The sequence below is a fragment of the Numida meleagris genome, chromosome 3 (assembly GCF_002078875.1).
Source record: "Numida meleagris isolate 19003 breed g44 Domestic line chromosome 3, NumMel1.0, whole genome shotgun sequence".
In the NCBI taxonomy this organism is placed as follows: Eukaryota; Metazoa; Chordata; class Aves; order Galliformes; family Numididae; genus Numida; species Numida meleagris.
The window spans coordinates 107,327,279-107,351,000 of record NC_034411.1 but is presented as its reverse complement, the minus strand read 5'-3'; the positions used below and the strand labels follow the sequence as shown (position 1 = coordinate 107,351,000).

Sequence of the window (23,722 nt, the reverse complement as noted above, 5' to 3'; positions counted from 1 at the left end):
GTCTCTAGCATGGAGTTTGATCCAAAATATGCTGTGCATAGACTTGCCATTTGAAAATAACGCTTTGCATAGCAGCTGCCTAGTTCAGGAGGCACCAAAAATGGCTCTGCGTTATGAACTTGTATGCTGTGCTTGTGCCCAGAGCTGCCCTCTTGATCAGCTAAACACCCAGTGATGCTGAAACTGCACCCAGATTCAGAAACTGGACAGTATATACAATGGAATTCCCAAAGTCATAAATACATTGTGCACGCACCAAGTGCACCAAGATTGAGTTCGTACAAAAGGTGTCTGTAATTATGTTCTCTTTTGAACTGCACCCATTTCAGATGTTACCTTCTTGCTTAGTGGGTAGTGGATGTGCCGAAGGAGGTGGAGAGCTGAGTCCAGGTGTCTCCTCAAATTGGCATCCCCTTCAGAGGGATGTTACTCTTGGCTTAAAGACAAGGAGGCACATTTTTTGGAACCAGAAAACAAGCTGAAGGAGGCAGTTTGACTTGTTGGTTAGGCCACCAAGCCAGCAGGTGTTTCCTCAGTTGCAATTTTTGTGGCTATCTAAAATATAAATTGCATGGGTATTCACTGGATAAATGTCAGTTCATTTGGGATGTAGACTTGACAGCAGACAATGTTTATTATTTCTTTTTATTTTTCTTTCTTTATTTTCTTTCTACCACAAGCTACCAGCAGACTCCCCTTAGAAATTTCTGTGAATGTCAGCAAGTTGTTCTTCCTGAAAGATGAGAGTGCTGACACTTCTCACACCATGCACAAGGGCAGGGGGGAGTTATGTCTTGCAGATTCCGTCTATTGGTGAAGGAGATGCAGGCATTGCTTTGGCTTGCTCCCAACTTCCACCCTTCTGCTGTGTCCATAAGAAACACCATCCTGCTCCAAAGAGTTAGGCCTTGAGATAAATTTGAAGTGAGAAGAGCAAGGTCAATCTTTCCAAAGTGTTGCTCTAGGCTGCTCTAGGTGGCTGAGATCAGACAGAAAAAGTTGCTTAGAAAGACTTTCCCCAGCAGAGCCATTGCTGGGACCTCTGCCCTGGGGCTCAGACATAATGTGCTCTCACAAATGCACGCACTGAGGTCAAAACCTCCAAGGAGAGAGGATTAGAAGTATGTTTCTGTAAAGATGTAAATATTCTGTACTAAATTTATGGTGAAAATGTTCTTTGTGTTTAAACCATTTTCTTATTGCTTGAATATTCTCGGTGTATTGGATTTTTCAGAGTTGAATAAAGTTGCTGATACAGAATTCAAACGTCCATGGTTGTCTGTTTGAGCTATTGCAAATCCCACCAGCTGCCCAAGGAAAAATTGTTTCTTATACTAAAATGAAAAACCCACAGTTTTAAAGTAGGCATCTTAAATCATTGTAGAAGGAGTTACGGACATCTAAGCACAGTTCTTGATTCGCAGCTTACCTCTTTGTAAGGTAGGTTGCAGTGTTTGTTGCATGGTGACTTGTTGACTTGCTCTCAACAATCTAAACCAAAAAGCCTCGGGATGGTAGATGGGGGCTTCATGGTGTGGTTTCTGCATTCACTGCAGATTCATTCTGAATATTGGCAGGAACTAGGGCTAAAGGCATGAACAAAACTTTGAACTGGAAGTCTTGGATCCTTAGAAATGAGTGCTGGTGATTTGGGGAAGGTGGAAGGGATGGGCCGAAAGTCTACAAGGAAAATACTAATCACTATGATGGCATCTTGATAGCTGAATGAGAAATTCTGCATGTGTATGCTTTCAGGAAATAGTCTAGTAAGAAGAAAAAAAATATTTCATATCGTCATGTCACAGCCAAAAGGGATCTCTGTTTTTTGAGGGAGAAGAAGAGCACAGAGTCAGCTGTTGGGTGCTGCAGCATTTGGGGCAGTTCTAATGAAACTCCTGAAGGATTCCAGTAGCAGTCAGACTGTCACAGGGTTGGGTTTTGTTTGGTTTTTTCCTCCTGTTTGCAGTACGATGAAGTAATTCTAATGGCAGTGTTATCCTCCTACAGCTGCTGGTTGTGCAGGCTCTGTCGTGTCACTGAAGAAGCCTTGTGAAAATACAGACTGGCTTCCCCTTTCCTGTAAAATACTGTTACTGGGAGCATCTTTACAACATGTAGTTCTGCCCGCATCAGGAAGGCTTTTCTGCACAAACATCCCGCTAGGGAGTCTATTGGGTGTAGAATTTTTCCTCTCATTCTTCAGCCTGCAGTACTGCTCTTTTTTCAGTGTATCTGACTTGAGATGTACCCTTTGTGTCTGTGGCTTGCGTGGACATATTGATGATGTCTTTTAGTCTACCCCCTTTGCTTTGCATAGCATACCATAGCTCATTTTAGGATTAATCATGTAGATCACTGCCTTAGCTTTTCAGCCCTTTGCCTTCAGCTGAAGGCTGTACTGGAAGTGATCCCTGCGCACGCACTGATGCTGTTGAACAAGATTGCCACGTGAGCAGTGTTTCCGTGCCCCTGTACACGTACATATGCACACCCTGAGCTCTCCGCCTCTCCAGGAGCTCATCACACCGCTCTTGGGCTGATTGATTGGGACTGAAGTCACTTCTGTGGCTGTCCCAGAGGCAGAAGGTTTTTACTGCCACATCCCAGGCTGGGACCTTGGTGTTTCCACCTGGAGATCTCTCCGTGGAGTTGAAAGGCTGCCAAGCTGTAAGGTGTTTCTCCTGCTACCCTCTCCAATGGTTAGAAAACATAAGCTACATCAGGCTTTATTAAAAGGTATTCCAATGCACATTAGTAATTGAAAGTCTGGGTACTGGATGCTCACCAAACATTCTCTGAGAGCACAATAGCATCCCAACATCTGAGTGTATACAAACGAAAGAATGAAGTTGTAGTCCCCTTGTCATAACACATCTTTATGGGATATGTGTGTGGGACATATGCGGGGAGACAAACAATCCGGGAAGTTTAGCTTCAAGTAGAAAATACCCCAACCCCACAGAGCTCCTGTGCTGCCCAATTTCTTGTTTTTCAGGCCTTTTTTTTTTTTTTTTTTTTTGAGTGAGCTGGCAAAAATTAGTTTTGTCAGTAGAAACTAAGTAACTGCCAGCTATGCTTGGAATGCCTGCAGCACCAGAGGAATTTTCCAAGTAACAGTGATCACTTTTGTTCCTTTCAGCTACGCAAGTCTGAGCTCTGCACCATCTATGCTCTTTTACATTTTCCTTGGCATATTTGGGGACTTTGTTTTAAAGGGAGTGCTTCTGGTTGCAGGTTTTTTTTTTCCTCTCCAATAGGGCAGCGTGGTTTTCTGCCAGAGGTCAGTATTGGTGGGGAAGGAAAACTGAAACTCTGTAAGAGCAGAGTAATTGGTTATCATCTAGAAATGGGAACAATCTCATGGGGCACAACATTTTAATTGTACTTGGTCTATGTTAAGAGATGGGGAAAGCATATTTATTGGCATAAACACAACAAACTTAAGCACTTTATCTTCTGACATATTCTGGAAAGTGGATTTCTAGGTACTGTGGGATAAAGAAGCCTGAAGTGATCGAAACCTGATTTAGTAGACATTTCCTCTCATTGTATGTGAAGAAAAAAAAACATTGCAAGTTGTATTCGTGTGATATGTGGAAGAAGAGGAAACAGCTTCTCATTGAATTCTACATTTTCTTATCTGTTGCCATACCACTGTATTTCAGTTATGTCTCTGTTCGACAATCCATGACATTACTAAACTTTATTTTGCCATTGACTGGCTTTAGGAAAGAAATTCTGGAGCTGAAATGTCAACAGGAAAAGTCATAACATTTCAGTGTCAAAAAAACTCATTCCAAATCAGATAGAAATATGCTTCCAGTTCAAGAATCTGCTTGAGAAAGAGGCAAGCACCCAAGCTTTGAAGATGAAGTTGTCTGCCTTCTGACTTGCTGATGCTAGGGCTGGAGAACGCCTTCACCTTATCAGCTTCTTCATGCTAGGAAGCTCTTGCAGTACAGAAGAGGATTTATTTGCTTCTTCATGAAGATGGTAAACTTGAAAATCGTAAGCTTGGCTATTCCAGAATACAAGACTGCAAAAATTTGTGCTAACTACTGTTTAATGCTGAGACAGCATGAGCAACGCAGAGGTCCTTTTGGTATTCAGCTTCATCTACGTCCAGTATTTACCCTCAGAGGTTCACACTCAGAAGTCTTGTTCGAAGGGTGAAATTTCTGAAAAAACCTTCAGCCCATGGAGCCATTCACTTTTAACCTATTGCTCTTCAAACAGAGCCCACATTGGCTTAGGGCATCTGTATGGGGAGGTTCTGTGAGTGTCAGATTTGAATTTCTTAGATGTTCCCAAGCATTGTTCCCCCACTGTGTTTTTGTTTTTGTTGTTTTATTTTATTGTTTTCCAGTGTTGGTATGAGTTTGAGTGGGGAAGCTCTGTTCAGAGCTGCGGGGACAAGTAATTCTGCCCAGCATAGCATTAGTCACCTGTTCCAGGGACCAGCTGAGATGTGATGGAGATGACTTAGAACTCGGCACTGTACTGCCTTAATTTGCAAATTACTAATACAATCCCAGAATGGCTGAGGTTGGAAGGGACCTCTGCAGTTCACCTGGTGTTTGTCCTGCAGGTGCTGTGCTTGAGTTTCTTCACCTTGAGCCAATCCTGAGACCAGCACTGGGGCTGCCTGTCCTGTTGTGTTGAGATTCCCGTGTGTGCAGAGCAGGAGTGAAGGCAGAGTTACAACAGCATTTCTCTTTTAGATTAGTTTGGAAGCATGCAGTCCATGTCATGGTGGTATAACGGGGTCTGTAATTCAGGGGCATTAACAAATTAGCTGATGTTAAGCTTAAGAAACCTCAAGAATGGAACGATTTGGGTTATATCCACACAAACTTTAAGAAGAACAAAATAACCGCTAAATGGAGTTGTTCTTGCATCCAAAGGATAAATTACTGTGACACATGATGCCAACTTCATTTACAATAAAACATGGGTGAATACAAATTGATTTAAGGCAAACAAGCTTGGCTGCCTTGGCAGCTCCTCAGGAGCCTAGCTGAAGGTGTGGTGGTGCTGGGAGATGCCAAGAGCTTTCTGCTGTGAAGCTCCACGCAGATTTTCCTCATCAGTTTGTTTTTCTGCTTGGATCTTCAGCTCCTTTCTGGAGTTTCTGTCGAGCGGTTCCAGCTGGAAGGCACAATATGGCTCTAATTATATTGGAATCCGATGTGCTTTTCGTTGCAGTGGTTATGGAAGATTGAAAGTGGAAAGAAATAAACATTTCTGGGGGATTTTCTAGGACTTCCCCAATTCGTAGTCATTGGTGAAATTGTTTCCTCTCCCGTTTTTTTTTGTTTGTTTGTTTTTTACTTGACAATTTTTACTATACATTCTTCTTCCAGAATCTACTGAAAATGCCCAAATGTTATGTCTTAATTCCACGAGAACAACCACAGCCTTGCACTACTGGGCAGTATCATCAGAGTTTGTAGTTTGGATGTTGCTACTGGTATTGGAAATGTTCTTTTGCAGAAGAAAGGATAAAATAATCCTGGCTTGTTAGACTCATCGCACAGCCTCTGTACCTCTTCCCCCTGCTTTCTGACTTGCTGCCCCCAAGTTTTCTCCTCCCGCTCACCCAGTTCTGATTGCAGCAAGAAGCAGGATGTGCTGCGACTGATGGAGAGCATGTGCTGACTTGTCAGCTGGCTGCTATCTTCAAGCTACACGGAAAGATAACGTCTGAGTTGTCCTTGCCTTTCCCCAGGCATCTTTCATCTCTCCTCGTTTGTTGTGTTGTTTTCCCCACTCAATTTGCCAGAATATACTTGATGTCACTACACGGTCCCTCTAATTTTGAACATGGGAAGCCAGAGCAAAAGCTGATTTAAGAGAGCATTAAAATAGCACTAATAACGAGGACTGAACAGGGTGGTTTATTCTGCTTGACGATGTGATTAGAATTGTAGGAGATGCCATGCTTGAAAATCAAAGAAACCAAAACAAAAACTGGAGGTTCATAGCGGTGTTGGGCGTATACCGATGATCTCAGCTGCGAACTGCTCCGGTTTTATCCAGTGTTTAAATTGTGCCTGAGATGTGTGGAACCACTGGCATTTTAATACAGGGCGAAATGTGTCTTGGTCATGTAGCTCGTGCAACATAAGAGCTAGCCTACAAAGAAATGATCGCTCTGGGCTACGTGTCTTCACTCACTCTTGAAATAGCATTTATACTCGCTTGACTGCAGCAAGGAAAATACTAATAAATACAGGCAGGTGTTCTGAGAGCATCCCCTTTCTCCTTTTTAATATGCAATAGTCTGATATTTTAGAAGTCTGAGATTCATTTGCTTCCCCACACTTCTGTTTGGTAGCAGCTGAACAAAACACAAAAGGAGAATTGGCCAAGGAAAGTCCTGTCAGTCTGGATTCAAGCGAAAATATGAAGCTGAAAACCTCTTAGCAGCATCCTTCAGTGGCTGAAGATCGGCTTTCCCTTCCTGTCCCGGGCCTTTTTGCACACAGTGCTTGATGTTATGAACCTCTGGGGTTTTGTTGCTTGCCTCAGCCATAACAATAGGCAGCGCTGGTTGCGTACCTCGCTGCCATCGGTGCTTTGTGTAGGATGCTCTGTCTGCCATTGGTATTTATCTTTCCATCACCCCTTGACCAGATGATAATGCACCATAGTGGGGCAGGGAGCCCCCCGGGAGGACCCAGCAGTCTGGGTGCTGCTTCCTCCCATCTGTTTATTTCCCATGGGATTTCCAGTCGGGCTGAAAATCATTTCATAGCTTGCTGGGCCCAGCTGCGGGATGATGGGTCAGGCTGTGCACAGCACGCTCCTGTGTGGTACAGTGTGCACCCTCCATCCTTTCCTTAGGGAAACATTTGTCAGATTTATTCTCTGTTTTGCTCCAAGAGCATAGGACCATAGCGCCGTCCTTTGATGTAGGGTTTCCTTTCGTGTGTGCTTGCATTAAGCGAGGCAGCGAAATGTGGTTTCGTGTGTATGTGCACATCTTTAGAAAACAAGATACTCATTTTAAGACCTTCAGTCTAAACTAAGCCTGATAAGTCCTGCTGGGAGCTGGGCTGGGACAGAGCAGAGCTGCTGGCTTGAATTAAGGGCAGGGCAATGTCTCTGTGCACTGAACGCACGCTCTGAGTCCAGGCCCTGTGTTTACCTTGCTCTGTAGGAAGAGTGATCTTCGTGAAGGAATAAGAATAAACCTTCCTCATGAACATGAGCTACCTTGCTTGCTTGAATGACCCTGTGATGTGGCTGCTGCGGGGTAGCATTGCTTAAATAACCATCCTGCCACTGCTAGCCAAAGTGCTGCTCAGTCCTGGTGGGTGAGATATATTCATACCAAATTCAAGCCTGAGTGAAAAGAAATGATGGACTTGATTTGTAAATACAATTTTTTTCACTTCTTAACCCACATGAGCAGCAAGGAGGTGATCTTACACAGCTGCTGCTCTGTCAAAAGAAATCAGTGATGCTTGCTACAAGACTTCGCTGATGGCAGGAGCTTACCAATGCCATTTGCAAGGTCCAGGGCAAAGAGAGCATCACTTCCTTGTGGCTGTGTTTGCAGGGTTGCTCCAGCCCTCTGCATGAGAGGAGGCTGCGTAACTTGGTGCCAGTGTCTGATTCATTTGTACATTGACTGCTGCTATGCTGTTGTCTTAAAGGCTGCTCTGGTGCTTACTGTATTCTATCAGAAAGTTTTCAGTTATGCACGTGACAAAGGAAAGGAATTCCTATTCTCCACTCATTTAAGAAGGAGAGACCGGAAGGAAGAAACAAGCTTTTTAAATACAGTCCTCCAAAATGAGATATTAATTGGAGACCAATTACACTGAAGTCCCTGTAACTAACAGTCTTTTTCTTTTGTCTTTCTTTTTTTTTTACCCCACGTGCTGCACCAAATCCTTGCTGCTGCTGCTGCTTCTGAGAGCAGCAGGACCCAGCCAAAGGTAAGGACCCTTACTGCTTACCCATTCCATCAGCACTGAAAGCTGTCGGGTGGTTCAGTCAGTCGTGTGTTAGCCAAATATTGAAAGCATTTCAGAAAAACAGCTCTGCAGCTGGTCAGCTGTTGAGTAAGAAACTCAAAGCATTTCCTTGCTGCAGAAGAGCACTGTGGAGCCTTTGCCAAAAAATGAGTCACGGGGACAAATGAGAACATACATACTCAGCAGTACAGACTGTGAATGGGAGACTGCTTGTTGTCTGGGGGTTTTTAAAGCGTTTTCTGGTGTTTGTGTTGTAGCAAACACGTTTTGTTGTTACAGCTTATGGTCCCATGACTTTGTACTTGGCATGCAGATATCTATCTGTATCCTGGCACACTGGAATTCAGCTTTATTGCTGTGGTCATATATCCAGTGGTGTCTCAGGGTGTTATAGTAGTGTGTGTAATCGTTTAATAAATTCAAAGAACCAAAAAAACGTAATTTCAATCGGGGAAAGAACACCTCATTTATTTAGAGGCTGTAAAATAAACTGTTTTATTTTACAAGATGCTGCGAAGTTATTGTACTTTAAAAAAAAAAAGTGGGAGGGTGTCAAAAAAAGCAAAGCATTTTTGAAGATAAGTACTTTAAATCTGAAGGATTTTGCTGCACTAAGCATTTTCATAGATGTAAGTAGTGCTGGATGTGTCAGTAATCCAGATTTTCAACTCCTGTATAATTTTTCTAACTATTTTAATTAGCATGAACACTTGAGAAAGATTTTCTTTACTGCTGTGTGAGTCCTTAAATGATTTCTTCAGATACCATGATATGACCCATTAGGGAATGGCTCAACTGAGATCATTCACTACAGAATCAATATTTCTCTGTAGGGTTTTTCTATTATTAATGTGGGTATGATGCAACATATTTTGTTCCTACGAGCTTTATTAAATGAAAAATGTTAGGGTGGATTACCTGTGCATATACTACTTCGTGGTTGGTGCCTTTAGCACAGACCACAGACTTCACTAAACCTGAACAGGGAAATGTTTTAACAGATGAAATGGAATCTCATCAATAATCAAACTAAGGTTCAGAATGTGAATTTGACACAGTGCGCTTGCTCTGCTAACATGAACAGAAGTGCTGCAGACATCAGCTCTGTAGCCATAACTAATGTCTAAAGGGGAAAGAGCAACCTTAATTAAAGTTAGATGAGGAGTAAGCAGGCCAAGTGCAACTTTCCTTTTCCTTATATCCTACAGAATGAATTTTGCCTGTTTGAAAGTAGACCACCTCCCGCCCCATTTTTATATTTTTTTTGCTTACAAATGCATAGCCAGAGGCATTGTTTTGCAAACATCTATTTTTGCAGCCTGGGATCCTGGAGTAGGCCCTGCCCTATTGGAGGTCAGCTGTTACAATGAAAGATGCCTTTGAATGGGTTCACCACAAAACTGAAACTTTCCGTTTAAAAAGGTGTCAGCACTATTCTACTGTTACAACTCATTTGCTCATAGGCTTTGGTGATGGCTGCTTCTGTTTGTCAGCAGAATATAAATACATACTGTACTCTTCGTGTACAGAAGGGGTCCTCCCCTAGGGCATGTTGTTAATTTCTGCAGACAAAGAGAACCGGGAGGTGATAGGCAGAAGCAGCCAGGGGACATCTGTCAGGTTGCAAAATAGCAGGTCTTGTGAGAAATGAGTTGCAGGGATGGGTTTGAAGAAAGATGAGGAGAGCTCCTTGACATCCACTTGGTTGCCTCGTGGAGAGCTGCTGGAGAGCGTCAAGGAGGATACTCACAGCAGAAAGGAAGAAATAAAAGCAAGGAAAAAATAAAACCAAGGAACAGGCTTTCGTGTAGGAAGATGAAGAGTTTGTGTTCAGGTGTTGAATTCACGGGAAATAAATAATTCTTCAGGAATGCACATTACGTTCAGAATGGGCCCAGGTAGCATGATGTTAGCCAGCACAATACAGCACTGTCAAAACTGGGATCACGTGTTTGATTTGGCAGTGGTTTCTATAAGGTACCCTCCTGGTTATTTTTCTACAGGTGTTTGCTTACGATCACTGCTTTTGGTCTATGGATGAATCTGTCAAAGAAAAATATGCAGGTAATATTTGCTGTAGCTTTGCGCGTGTTGTCTCCGAGAACAAATGGTCTAATTATAACGCAGTGTTTGCTAAAGGGCACAGACCATATGGCATGGAATATCTTTCCCCTGTGTGACTGCTTGTTGTCAAAAGAAAAAGGAAAATCTTAAATCATTCCTGTTTTTCTTTTCTAAAGATGATGGTTAGGATAGCAGTAGGCATTGCTACCCATCTGCAGTGCAGGAAATTGAGAAATCCATCACAGTAATGGGTTACTCATTTATATTTATATTTTGAATACTGTTCCAAGTACATCATTTTAAAAGCATCGGATCAGTTTCTTTCCGGGATATGAGGAATATTGCTAAAATATACCTGTTTGTTTTCCAGTTCTGGTGGGAGCATCCTATTAGAACTTAATAGTTAGAGTATTAAAAAAGCCTAATTTAATATAGGAGTATTTGATTAAGAGATTTTGGTGTATTATGGACATATTTTGGCAAACAGATGTGGTGAAATCTGAAATATATTAGAACTTAACGATTGGTCATCTTTTCCTTTTTTCGCACTCGTTATCTTTTACAAATCGTATTTAGATTAGCTTGTTTCCATGGATTTAAAAACAAATAAATAAAATATCCCAATATTTATATTTTCCCTAACAGATAACTAATGAGTAGTAGTTTAGTGAGGAATTGAGGGTGATATGCTTTGGGTGTATATGACCCAAACCATTCAGCTGTGCTTAGCTAGGCACAGCTATTTGTAATTCTGATAGGGGAGTTAGCATGCGTCAAGTCTTGAGTTGGCTTGAATGTAAAGTTATGGACTTAATGAGGGAAAGCAAAAGCTTTGAGGAATGTTTATTATGCAATTCTGCTAGACTTCTGATAAGTCTGTGAAATTCATAGAATCATAGAATCCTTAGAGTTGGAATGGGCCTTTAAAGGTCCATCTCATCCAACTCCCCTGCAATGAACGGGAACACCGCAGCTAGATCAGGTTGCCCAGGGCCTGGTCTAGCCTGGCCTTGGACGTCTCCAGGGACAGGGCATCAAACACACCTCTGGGCAACCAATTCCATCAATTCTTGTTGAGATTTTAATGCCTCTCCTCATAAATTCTGAAAATACAGGTTTGATTTAAATAAGAAATACTCGTTTATAGTTAGCGTTTCCTCCTCTTGGGAAACCAGCCAAAAATATGCATACCGTTTTAGTTACAAAAGAAGTGATAACCCTATGTTTTGTTAATGCATATGTCCTGTTCTGTACTATCTCCCACACAGAGGCGATTCCTTCTCTGGAAAATCACATTTGGCAGTTGTTAAAATGTATGGGTTGAGGATATGTTGAGGTGCTGAAGTTCACCAATGGGTGAATTTCTGCAGCTGGTAGTAGATTTTCTGCTGATAAAACTCCTGAGCATGAGCATTGCTAGCATGCTGTTGTAAGCACATACGCATATGTGCATGTTAATCACAGATCCCGGGTTTTGTAGTAGTATACATCTGGAGCATATCTACCAGCTGATGTCCATGCTCCTGTAAAGGGAGCAAGTACTGAATACTAAATAATGTATTTAGGCAAGAAAATGCTCTTTGCTTTTACATAATTATTGAAGAATCCAAAACAAGAAAAAAACACTCTCCCACCGTGTTACAACGTTAGCATGTGTGTTTTATTTCTTAGGTCAAGATGTTGTTTTCAAGTGCCTTGGAGAGAATATTCTTCAGAATGCCTTTGAAGGCTATAACGCTTGCATCTTTGCCTATGGGCAAACTGGTAAGTCCCTTCAGAATGTATGCAAAGCACTGATGCAAAAGTTGTTGATGTTCTGAGTGGAGACTCTTTCCATGGCTGTTGTGCCATTGTTTCAGGAGAAATGCCTTACAATGTAGGCATTGTTAAGTAGTGCACACGTTAGAAAATGTGGTTTTTTCTCTTTTGTAACAGTAGATATGAGGCAAACAGGACGAGAAATGCTTTTGGCTGTTGCTGGCTACCCTTATTTCTCACACTTTGGATTGTTATCTTTGATCATGACCGTCCTTGAGTTCAATGCATCGCCCTTATTTTCTCCTTCTGCAGTCAGAATAGTCTTTAATAATCATTTTAAATGTAATATGCAAAAATGAATGTGCTTGTCCACCTGATTTTTCTCATGTGGGTATTAGTGGGTTGTCCTTTACAGTAGGACTATCTGTCTGAAAGTCTCTGTCAGTTTGAACTAAATTTCTTGTTTTACTTTTCCTTTTAATTGAATAGGTTTTAACTAAATGATGTCGTGGTTGCTTTAAAATAGAAAACCGCACAAATATCTTTCGCTGAAATGCCAGGTTTAAATTATTATTTTTTTTTTCTGCCTCTTCCCTACATTTCCTTTCCTCACAGCAAAAAAACAGAGTATTGCATTTTCACTAATTATAAATTCGATCGCACAGGATCTGGAAAATCATACACAATGATGGGTACTGCTGACCAACCTGGATTAATCCCTAGACTTTGCAGTGGACTCTTTGAAAGAGCACAGAAGGAGGAAAATGAAGAGCAGAGTTTCAAAGTGGAAGTATCCTACATGGAGATATACAATGAGAAAGTCAGAGATCTTCTTGACCCAAAAGGGTAGGTAGCATGTGTGAACAGCACTGTAGTATGTTGCCATACACTCTTTCTACATACCAATTTCCCTTAATGGGTCCCTTCTAAGGCATTTGGGTTGGATGATTTTGTCTTCTTCCTCATCTCGATATCCTTTTATTTTAAATAAAGTGGTAAGACTAAAAGGTTGGAGTAAATTCAGTCTAATGCTAGCTTTTATGAAGTGACAAAAATGTCTGTGTCAGCTTTGTCCGTGTAGATATAAGACTTTTTCGTTTGCTTTACAGTTGCTGTTCTGTGCTTTATTTTGGTAACTGTAAGACCATCATGTTTGAGATCTGTCAGTGAGAAGTTGATTTTCTGTAAATGTTGTCTTACGTCAGTCATGTGCTTATAAATAACTTCTTTTTTTTCCAACCAGAAGCCGACAGTCATTAAAAGTTAGAGAACACAGTGTTTATGGTCCTTATGTAGATGGGCTATCCAAACTAGCTGTTGCTAGCTACAAGGTAAGGATCAGTTTTATGAAAGGCTTGTCTTGGCATCCTGTACACTAGGGTCCTGTTCCTTAAGCAAGACAAAACTATTAACCTGCTCCTAATTGCCGTGGCAGTAATGTGGATTTTAGAGCAAGAGAGCTGTATGAGTGTTGTACTGTTACCACTGGGGAAAACAGAGTCAATAGCCGAAATTCATTTTCATCCTATACTATTCAGTAACTCTGAAGGTCGTTGAACTATGTAATGAAACAGCTTTCTTCTCAAATTTAAGATGAGTTTAGCATGTGTTAATGAGAAGTTTTGAGTGATTAATCACAGAACCAGCAGCTAGCATAGACAGGCTTTCAGTATCACTCCCCATCACTTTTTGTCGCCTACAGGTAGCACACAGGCACACTGGAAATACAAACAAGTGGTTGTTTACATGGCAAGTACTCATCAGCATTGCCTGAAACTTGCCTACTGGGCAGTACCATAACTAAATGGATAGCAAGTGTATATGGATGCATTTGTAGTATGCCCCAGTTTTAAGAAGTATTGATGTACGATGGGAGAAATCAGAAAATAAGGGATAGAATTGTGCCATTTTAGCAAAACATGAGAACAGTGGAGTCCTTGCTTTTATAGTCTCTCCGTGCATTCATCTACCTCTCTTTGGCAGTTTCTGTTTATAAAAGACATGTTGCATGCATTTCTGTTTTGTGTTGCCCAGCAGCTTTGCATAATTCAGCATACCGAGTCAGAGTGGTCAGTGGTGTGGTTTTGTTTAATTGGTTTTGGTTTTCGTGAGCATCATCCAGCTAGGTGGGTAAATAAAAGCTCTGAAGAGCTATTTTACAGGAGTGCTCTAAAACACTGCAGCAGGGGAGCTCCATATTTCTCAAGTATCACAGTGGCTGAATTTCCACAACGTTGTTTACTTTCTGACTATAAAGGGAAGACTGCAATATTTTGTTCTCCCATTTTATGAATAAACCGTGGGAAGCTTGGTGGAAGATGCTCGCTAGATTTCACTAAAATGAGATTGCTTTGGTAGATAATTGAAATGATAATGCAGGTATGCTTATGGCTGTGAAAATTGTGTCTAGGACATCGAGTCCTTGATGTCTGAGGGCAACAAGTCTCGCACAGTGGCTGCAACCAACATGAATGAGGAGAGCAGTCGGTCCCACGCAGTCTTCAAGATTATCCTCACCCACACACTCTATGATGTGCAATCAGGGGTAAGTTTATTATAAGACATTATAATGTCCAAATGTTAACTTTAGATGCGTGTCTCATGCTTTAATGTATTTCATGAATTCATAGAAATGCTGGGTGGAAGAGATCTCTCAAGGTCTTTTGCCGTAGTCTCCCATTCACGTGCATTGTTAGCACAGGTCTAGGTTAGCTGTGACCTTGTCTAGCAAAGTCCTCGTAATGCTCATGTGCTGGAAATCAGTTTTAATAGGTAAGTGAAATGTGGTTTTTGAAATGGAAAGCAAAAACTCAGGTCCAAAGTTGGAGCAGACATGCTGGAGGGTGGAGGAAACATCTCCTAATCCTAGAATCTAAAGTAAAGAAATCTGCTTTTAAGCAACAGTTTGTAGTACAGACTTGCAGTAGAAAGTAAATGTGTAGTATTTAGATGGTAGACAGGAGTACAAGAAGAGAATTGAGAGTACACCTGGTAATCTCCTTCAAAGGTTTATTTCATGTAAGTACATATAAAGAATCAACTTCATAAGCAGAAACTCTTGCTCATTTCAAAGCGTGAAATACATTTATATGTTAATATTTAATCCCTCACAGAAAATGGTGATAAACTAAAATTGAAATTGATCTCTGATACCAAAAGTCTTATGCTTGTGCTCGGGCAATTGTTTAATGTCTACAAAGCCTTGAAGAATTCTTGGCTGTACCCGGAGCAAACATAAGGAATGCATGTGTGTAAATATTGAGTACATTTATAAAGTTGAAGAAGCATTTAGACTTTCTCCTTCTCCTCACCTCGCAGTCTCCAACAATCCTCTTATGCAGACAGTTTTCCTTGTTCCCTGTTTGGAATTATTTTCCCGTTTGCACTTCAGATAGTCAGTTAAACTATGCTAAACTCCCTGGTTTGCCACATCTTGTCATTCTGTCTTTCCTGTGGCTGTACTGCGTGCTGTATTTTTGTGGTCCTGGTCAGCTTGGATGCAAGTTGGCCATTTTGATTGTATTTACAGTGACCACGGTGTAAATTTCTGGAATAGATTTCTCTGGTTTCCCATCTGCTGATCATCTCAGTCCTGGAAATGACCATTTTGGAATGATCTGACAATTACATCGTATTTTGAAAGGTTTAGAGTAATGTTTTTGAAAGCATATTGATCCTTCCGATGCTTGAAGGGAGCATATAAACAGGAGGGGGAATGATTGTTCACAAGGGTGGATAGCGATAGGACAAGGGGGAATGGTTTTAAGCTGAGACAGGGGAGATTTAGGTTAGATATTAGGAGGAAGTTTTTCACTCAGAGGGTGGTGACGCACTGGAACAGGTTGCCCAGGGAGGTTGTGGATGCCCCATCCCTGGAGGCATTCAAGGCCAGGCTGGATGTGGCTTTGGGCAGCCTGGTCTAGTGGTTGGCGACCCTGCACTTAGCAGGGGGGTTGAAACTTGATGATCTTTGAGGTCCTTTTCAACCCAAGCCATTTTATGATTCTATGATTTATAATGATTCTAATTATCCTGTTCATTTAGCGAAATGTCATACTTTGTGATACTGAGATATGTCAGTAATAGATCCTGCAAAGGAGATGATGTAACCAAGTGGTTCTCAAAGACCGTGTTAGCTCTTCAGCTGTAAATTGTTACATGAAACTTATGGAGTGTTTCAGAATGCCATTTTGGGTCAATTGAGATAATTAGCAAGAATTACGAGGAATAATGGGGATTTATAACAAAACCTGTTACGGGATTGAAACACATAGCTTGATTTCTTGCTCAGATGCTATTAACAATATGGGAGACTTCTGCAATTACAATCATTTTCGTACATTATGTTTATTGTCATGTTCATTTCTACTCACTGAAAATCAGGGATGAAACTTGGTACAGAATCTGAGATTGTTTGGAAGTTGTTTTCACAATAAAACAAAGGCAGAGACTGTAAACCCCATAGATCCTTTGGATGTTGCTCCTTGGCCTGTATTCCCTCTGCACTTGTTCTTGCTTTAGCATTTGACTGATGTGCCCTGTGTTCCGCTCCTCTGGAGATGTCTGGAAGGTAACAGTGTGTCTGAGTTCAAATCCTCCTGTTTTCTGAGCTACTGAATTAACACAGAATATTGTTCAAGCTGTGGCAAGTCTACACCAAGAAATAAAGCTTGATTTTTGCTTGAAAATATGTCAAACTGTGGAACTTGATGTAAGTGATGAACTAACGATAGCTGTTCTCTGGTTCCTTCTGCAGACATCGGGTGAGAAGGTGGGCAAGCTGAGTCTTGTGGATTTAGCAGGCAGTGAAAGGGCAACTAAGACTGGTGCTGCGGGAGACAGGCTGAAAGAAGGGAGCAACATTAACAAGTAAGAGTTGGTGATTATTTCTTCTCCTTTCATCTGTGTGATTGTGACTGCTAAATGTAGTATCTGAAACAGGATAAAATCAGTGTCAGCTTTTGTAGCCTTTTTTCTTCTTCCCTTCTCTCTACTCTTCCATCTTATATTCAGGACTCTTAGATGTTTGAATGAGATCTCTGCCTGTTTGAAATAGCTGGCATCTGTCTTTCTGTACTTGTGTTCCCGCAACTACCGCGTAATTGCATGATTATTAAGGCTGAAAACATGTATTGAAAATGAGCAGTCGAGCTTCTGTGAGAAAAGAAGGATTGAAACTGTACGAGAAGCTTTTTCATTGGAGCTCATTTTTTGAGAGAAAGAGGCAGTCTAAATATGCATTTGCCCTATGAATATTTACACTTGTTAATGGCTGCTTGTGTTCTTCCTGCAGATCCCTTACAACTCTTGGACTGGTTATTTCTGCCCTGGCAGATCAGGCTGCTGGCAAGAACAAGAACAAATTTGTTCCTTATCGTGATTCTGTGCTCACTTGGTTACTTAAAGTAAGTACTTCCATCTGTTTTTTAAAAAGAGAAATAAAAAGGAGGAGAAGAGTCCCATTCAGTGAAATAAAATACTGTTCTTTTGCCTCATTTTCTGTTTTTTTATTTTAACTATACTTGTCTTTGGAAAAGTAGCTGGATAGAAGCCATTGGTACCTCCACAGACTGAATTTCTTGTCTTCTGCTGATGTGTAATGGCCTAGAGAAGAAGGAATTTATCTTTTCTGGGTCAGTTCACGTACAACTTTACACAAAACCTTGGGGCTGATTTAATTTGGGTTATTGCCACATGTAACTGAATTTTACATACTGGCATGGTGAGCTTTGAAGATTTTGATTAAAACTGTTAGCTTTTTCTTAATTGTCTAATATATTTACTAATATACTCTGCTTTTGTCAGAAGAGTATAATTGCAGAGCATTATCCCACTTAGAACTGGTCAGAAGGATTTTGCCATTATATTCATCCAAAATGAGCATTGATTTCTCTTGCTTTGTGGGACTGTTTGGTAATTTGGGGGAAAAAATATGAGCCTTTATTATGATGGCCCTTGAATTAAGATCTGTAAAGCCTAAATGAAAAACGGAATTGTTAAATATGAGTTTTCTCTATGTCAAATTAAAGAGCAAGCTCTTTTTTTGTTGTTTTTCCAACTTCCTACATTCAGTGGCCTTAAAAGCATGGTAGCCTGCTAATGAAAATTTTGGAGTGCAAGTTCAATTTTAGGCATAGAAATGTTCTGGATTTGTCCTGTTCTCTGAATGAGTGGCAAACACAAATGTAGCCACTTCTGTGTGTAAAGAAAAAAAGCACAAAAATCCAACACAAAACACCTTCTAGTGAAGGTGGCTTTTCTTTTTTTTATATTTAACCTGATGCAGCTTGAGTGGTCAGGAGAGACTTAGATTTTGAAGGGTTATTAAATGAGATCTGATATGTAGAGGATTTGTTATCATATTGTATTGTCCTGAGCCTCTTGTTTTCCCATTTTGCTCAGAAGCTCTGTGTATTTCACTGAAGGCTACTATCAAAAAACGTAATTTTAAATCTTTAGATTTTAATGTTGCTTACACAGAAATCTTGATGCTAAAGACTGGGCTAGCTTAGCCTTAAAAATAACTGAACGTACTTATTAACATTCTGTTTCTATGACTGCAAGCCCAGCCTTTCCAGGGTGATTTGCAGATGCTAATGAGAAACTGGTTTACTATTCATCTACATTTCTTGCTTAACATTAAGGAAATCAGTGACATCAGCACAAAAGTTTTATACACAGAACTTTATCAGACAGTCTGGCATTGGGCTTGAATAGCCACAACACAAGAGGAACTTTACCCAACTTATAATGAGTGTATTGTGAATTATCATGTATCACTGTAACAGTTTCCTGCATAGTGGAGATGTGATTTAGATGGTGAGTTAGTCCTATCTTGGAGCCAATTAGTACAGTTGATAAGGCTTTATTTAGAAGCAGAGTACCTGGCTGACTCCCCGATACCTTCATCTTTCTATGCAGAACGGGGACTGCAGTTGCAGGTGCCACTTCTAGTCTTTGGAAGCTGTTGAAGATAAGTCCTGGCTTCTGAAGAGACAGAAATCCCATCAAATGAGTTGTGCTTTTGTTGGGCTTTTTAAAGTTTTCGGTAGTTACTTTGGAAGAACATTTCTGTTACAGAGTAGATCCACACAAGGCATTTTTATATTGAAATAAATGACAATAAATACTGGCTGCTCCTCAGATGCCAAAAATGTGGGAAGCAGCCAGCAGAAGGCAGTTCTTTCTGCTTGACCTCTCTATAAATATTGTTACCTGCAAGTCCTAACCATGCCAGCATACCTCACTGTGCTGAACACGATGCGATGCTCCCTACCCGAAGAGGTGACAGCCCCTTTCCACGAGCAGAGACAGCAGAGTTCTAGCAGTGCAGCACTGAAGCAGCACCAGCCTGTGTGGCCAGTGCTTGTCTGACCACTGAAGCAGATGGGCTGCTGTCAAATAGTTTTAGGCATCATGCAGCAAAGAAATGTCCTAATGAAATACTTAAAGGGGTGTTTTAATGATTGCTAGGAAAAGCTGTGTGTGTGCTTCGTAATTGAAATGGTTAGACAAGCAAGCTAATGTGGTCAGATTGCTCTAATGGCAGCGCATGACCTAGGTTTCATGGGTTACTGAAGATGAAAGTTAGTAGTGTGGTTCTTCTCAGAAAGGGATATTGAGGGAAAAAAAAGGAAAATGTGAGAACAACAGATTTGCTGTAAATTTAAAATGAAATATTTTATTGTTTGGACTGGCCAAGATTGTAAAACATAATTATGCAGTCAATACATAAATGGAATGCTTCTTTCCTTCCCCCACATTCCTGACACACTGTCTAGCAGGAATGTGGTTTCATGCCCTTCTTCTGACAACCAAATTCCAAAAGGGCAATTTCTTACATAACTGGGTTCAGATTTGTGAGCTGCATGAGTGGGGCGGAAGGGCCCATTCTGAAATGGTTACACAAATAAATTCAACGATATTGTTTAAGAGATCTTTAAGTAATTTAAATAAAACATGTCCTGAATTCTGAATTTGTTATGCTCCTTCCTGAGCTCCTGGAGCATGACATTTCCTAAATGTGCTAAGAAAAAGAAAATAGAATTGAAAATAATGACTTCACTTGATTTACAGAGCTTAAAATATTAACAGTGAACTGAGGAGCTCTGGCAAGTATATTGCTTTTACTAGTTGCTCCACTCCGCTTCCAACCATTAGTTATTGTTTGCTGCCTAAGTTCACTGACAGGTTAACTAAAACCAAAAACCAAAGAAACTTTCTGTTTTAACTTCATAACCTCTACCACTTTCCAGGACAGCCTTGGTGGCAACAGCAAGACTGCCATGGTAGCAACAGTAAGCCCGGCAGCAGACAACTACGATGAGACCCTTTCGACACTCAGGTACGCAGACCGGGCCAAGAACATCGTTAATCATGCTGTGGTGAACGAAGACCCCAATGCTCGCATTATCCGAGAGCTCCGCGAGGAGGTGGAGAAACTGCGGGAGCAGCTCACAAAAGCAGAGGTACAAATGTTTGCCTTGGCTAGTGTCCAGGTCCTGTAAACCTTGTTGTCAGAACTTTCTTACTTAGCTTCTGAAAGCGAGCGCCACGGGAAGTTGATACGTGATACCTACGGGAAATCTCCCTTTATACCACTTCCATTTTGCTTTAGGTCAGTGTTGAAATATGGGTGGTAACACAAGATACTGGGTTTCCTTTAAACACTCTGTTGAGCTGTCCTGTGTTTATCAGGGGATACAGATCAGAAAAGCAGGATGAGGAGGGAGGAATAGGGATGGGGTCTTAAGACTGTGGAGTTTATAGGTAGAGCTTTGCCTTTGTGTTTTAAGAATTCACTGTAGGTACATCCTGCAAAATGTGAATTGACTTGAATAATGCTTGCTTGCTTACTAGCTTTTGCCATTCTAAACTGAATCTCTTACAGGCATTAGACAATATTACGGATATCTGCGTAGCTTCCTCTGTGAAATTGTGAAGGCAACGTGGACTAAGTGTTCCATGAAGGCCGAGAACCAGATTAATTCCAAGTTCTGTTCTCAAAAGTGGCAAAGCAATGTTGATATAATCCGACTGTTGTAATTGTACAGTATTTGCCTCTTGAGACTTGCAGGGAATGCTGGTTGTGATATTACAAACGTGTAATGAATTTTGGATTTTCTCATTTGAGTTAACAAATATGCAAAGCATCCAATAAGTGACCATCAGTTTCTTTAAGGTATCACAAGTTAAATATTCAAGATTTCCTCTAAAATATGAACAATGGACTTTTCAGTTCTCTGAGAAACGCAAGTACTCCCTATTTGTTTCAACTGTGAGCATTAATGCCAAAATAATGGCAGCTGTCCAAAGCAATGAAGTAGTGTTTCCTAAATATGAAGTAATAAATATTTCCATTGCTAAGTATTCCGATCCCACCCCAGTTGTCATCTGAGCAGCAGTGACAAAGAGCATGGAAAACATTGTTTAGTTTGCTACCAGGAGGCTACACGGTAAAGGTCGAAAAGCACATGTTCTTGTTCTCCTTTCAGTTTGTTTCATTTGTTGCCCATCGAATTGTTCTTACAGAAATGGTGCATAATGGTTCATTTTTAAAATGAACAAAAGGGTTGACTCATTTAGATAGTCAAGTTACATTCTCAAAGCTCATTTCTAAATATAGAGGTCAGTAAGTAGTTGTTTTTTTTTTTTTCTTTTTGGTGTCACTGTCCTATTTGTTTCCTGAAGAGCCGTGGCAAAACAGAACTTGACAGTTGACTTTTTTTTTTCCCAGAGTAATAAGACGTTATCCTCTTTTCCCCTTTTCTTTTTTAGTGCACTCATTTTAATCTTTTCTTGTTGGAATTAATGGAGAATGATAGGTTGATGGGCATTGCATGAATACCTCCTGTCCAAACACACTTTCATATCGTTGTGATGAAATAATGATGTAAGGAAGCCCATAGGATTCCTGTTCAGGACAGTGCAGAAAGAATATGCCAGTACTGAGACCGGCAGAACTGAATGTGTAGTGTAAAAACATGGCCTTCTTTTCTGCTTTTGGAGTGTCTGATGAGGGGTGCCATGGGGTGTTTTCTTATTCTCAGGCTAATCCTTGGGCCTCTTATTATTTCAGAGAAGAAAATTAGAATTGCGATGGAATAGCAGGGAAATTGAATTGTGGTGTCTGGAAGAACATCACAAGGCTTTTTTTTTTTTTTATATATCAGCTTTGTAAAATGCATATATAGAGACATGTTGATTATTTTTCCAATAGGAAGAAAAAGTCTTGCATCCCAAATCAGGCTACATCGAAACAAACAATAAAAGTGTTATGGTGGCATGGCTGTTCAAGGGACTGAGATGTTAGCTATGATTTAGAGGCTGTGGTTATCCAGATCAGCACTAGGCAGGAAACAGATTGTTTCATATTTGAGTCTTCCTGGGAGCTCACATTGGTACAGAAATGAGATTAGCCTGTGTTTGAATATCTTTGTGCAAATTTGCCAGTATCGTGTAATTGGTTTGCATTAAAGTATATGAACTTCCCTTTAGCATCTGTATTTGAAGCTAATTAAACTAACTTTTTGATGAATTCTGCATTTACATGCGATGTGTATTTAAAACAACCCTTTACTTACTGATCAAGTATGCGTTGTGAGATGAGTAATGATACGTTTCCTTTTTTCCCCATCTGTGTGAGAGTGATTTGAAACAACAAAGCACAATAAGCCTTCTTGTTCCCTTTGCTTTTATTTTTGCAGGCTATGAAATCACCAGAATTAAAAGAACGATTGGAGGAGTCAGAGAAGTTGATCCAGGAAATGACTGTGACTTGGGAAGAAAAGTTAAGAAAAACTGAAGAGATAGCACAGGTTTGCTGCTTTTTCTTTTTCCACGTATGTTTGTAATGTTTATAAACAATAGGTTTGTTTCCTTTGTTCGCCTGAATCTCTCACGGTTATGGGTAAGTAGGTCAAGCTTACCGCCTTTGCAGAAAAACTTCATTTAATTCCTGTGATAGCTGGCTCTCTCCCAGATTGCTATTCTGGTGACAATAATAAATTGTCATTCTATGCAAATTGAGAGGTTGTTTGGTGAAAAAAATCCATGAATGAGAGGATTATAGGGATTATGTATTCTTCAGACAGCAAAATTGTTGTTTCTGATGAAAGATGGAGCATTGAGAGTGTTAAATGCAAGGTTATATACAGAGTGCCTTAATACTGAAGGCAGAGAGCATTCAGAATATTAAAAAATAGAATGTGCAAATTCCTGTTTGTTTTAATACCTCTTACACCCCTATTTAAGGTCTTAGAACATAATCGAAGATGATAGCTACACTGAAAAATTGTGCAGGACACCAGGATTATTGCGTGACACTTCCAATTCTTACCACACAAATGCTGATGTATATATTTGCAGCAGGGAACGTTGATGGGGGAGAACTATTGAAAGGTGATGAATAGCTTGTAAGAAAAATGAGCCTCCAATACAAAGCCCTTTTTGTAGATTACATGATCAGAATAGGCTTTGACTTGTGTTTTAAAGATCCATTGTAAGAAATGTTCCTTCAAATAAGAGGGCTTCCTGGCTTTCAGTGCAGAATTGTACCGCGGAGCCTCTTCCCTTTGTATAAGGGTGAAATTTAATAATAATAGTAATTCTGATCTCATCTTACACAGTAGTTTCTAGGTAGAAACCCTGAGTATGCAAGGAAGTTGATGAACCAAAGTGATGAGATCAACGTTTTAGAATAAATCTGCCTTGATGTTTGCATACAACTACTTGCTTTGCCTCTCTTCTTTATCTAAATTCTCAACCTGCTCTGAGCCTTGCAGCTGTAAAGGAAGTGAGTTTTGTTCAGAGGAAGGATGAGGACCTGTGTTTGTGCAGTAGAAGGCTGTTCCAGCACGACTTGAAAGCCAGTGGAAGTAACCTCACGTCATCATCAGGCTTCATGAGCCCAAGGC

The 23,722-nt window shown here is 40.5% G+C and overlaps 1 protein-coding gene across 4 annotated transcripts in view; it reads left to right on the top strand.

The window, feature by feature from the left end:
- The window catches only part of KIF13B (kinesin family member 13B), a 123,013-nt gene that overhangs the window by 41,204 nt on the left and 58,087 nt on the right, over positions 1-23,722 (top strand). For 2 of the 4 annotated variants that reach the window (XM_021389479.1, XM_021389481.1), the window contains exons 3-12: positions 7,934-7,946; positions 9,989-10,049; positions 11,721-11,813; positions 12,473-12,653; positions 13,051-13,138; positions 14,218-14,352; positions 16,564-16,676; positions 17,101-17,212; positions 20,063-20,275; positions 22,514-22,624. In XM_021389479.1, coding sequence (XP_021245154.1) covers positions 7,934-7,946; positions 9,989-10,049; positions 11,721-11,813; positions 12,473-12,653; positions 13,051-13,138; positions 14,218-14,352; positions 16,564-16,676; positions 17,101-17,212; positions 20,063-20,275; positions 22,514-22,624 — 1,120 coding nt within the window. Of the gene's footprint in view, positions 1-7,930; positions 7,947-9,988; positions 10,050-11,720; positions 11,814-12,472; positions 12,654-13,050; positions 13,139-14,217; positions 14,353-16,563; positions 16,677-17,100; positions 17,213-20,062; positions 20,276-22,513; positions 22,625-23,722 lie in introns of all 4 variants that reach the window. The other 2 variants (XM_021389480.1, XM_021389478.1) reach the window with 1 other exon arrangement.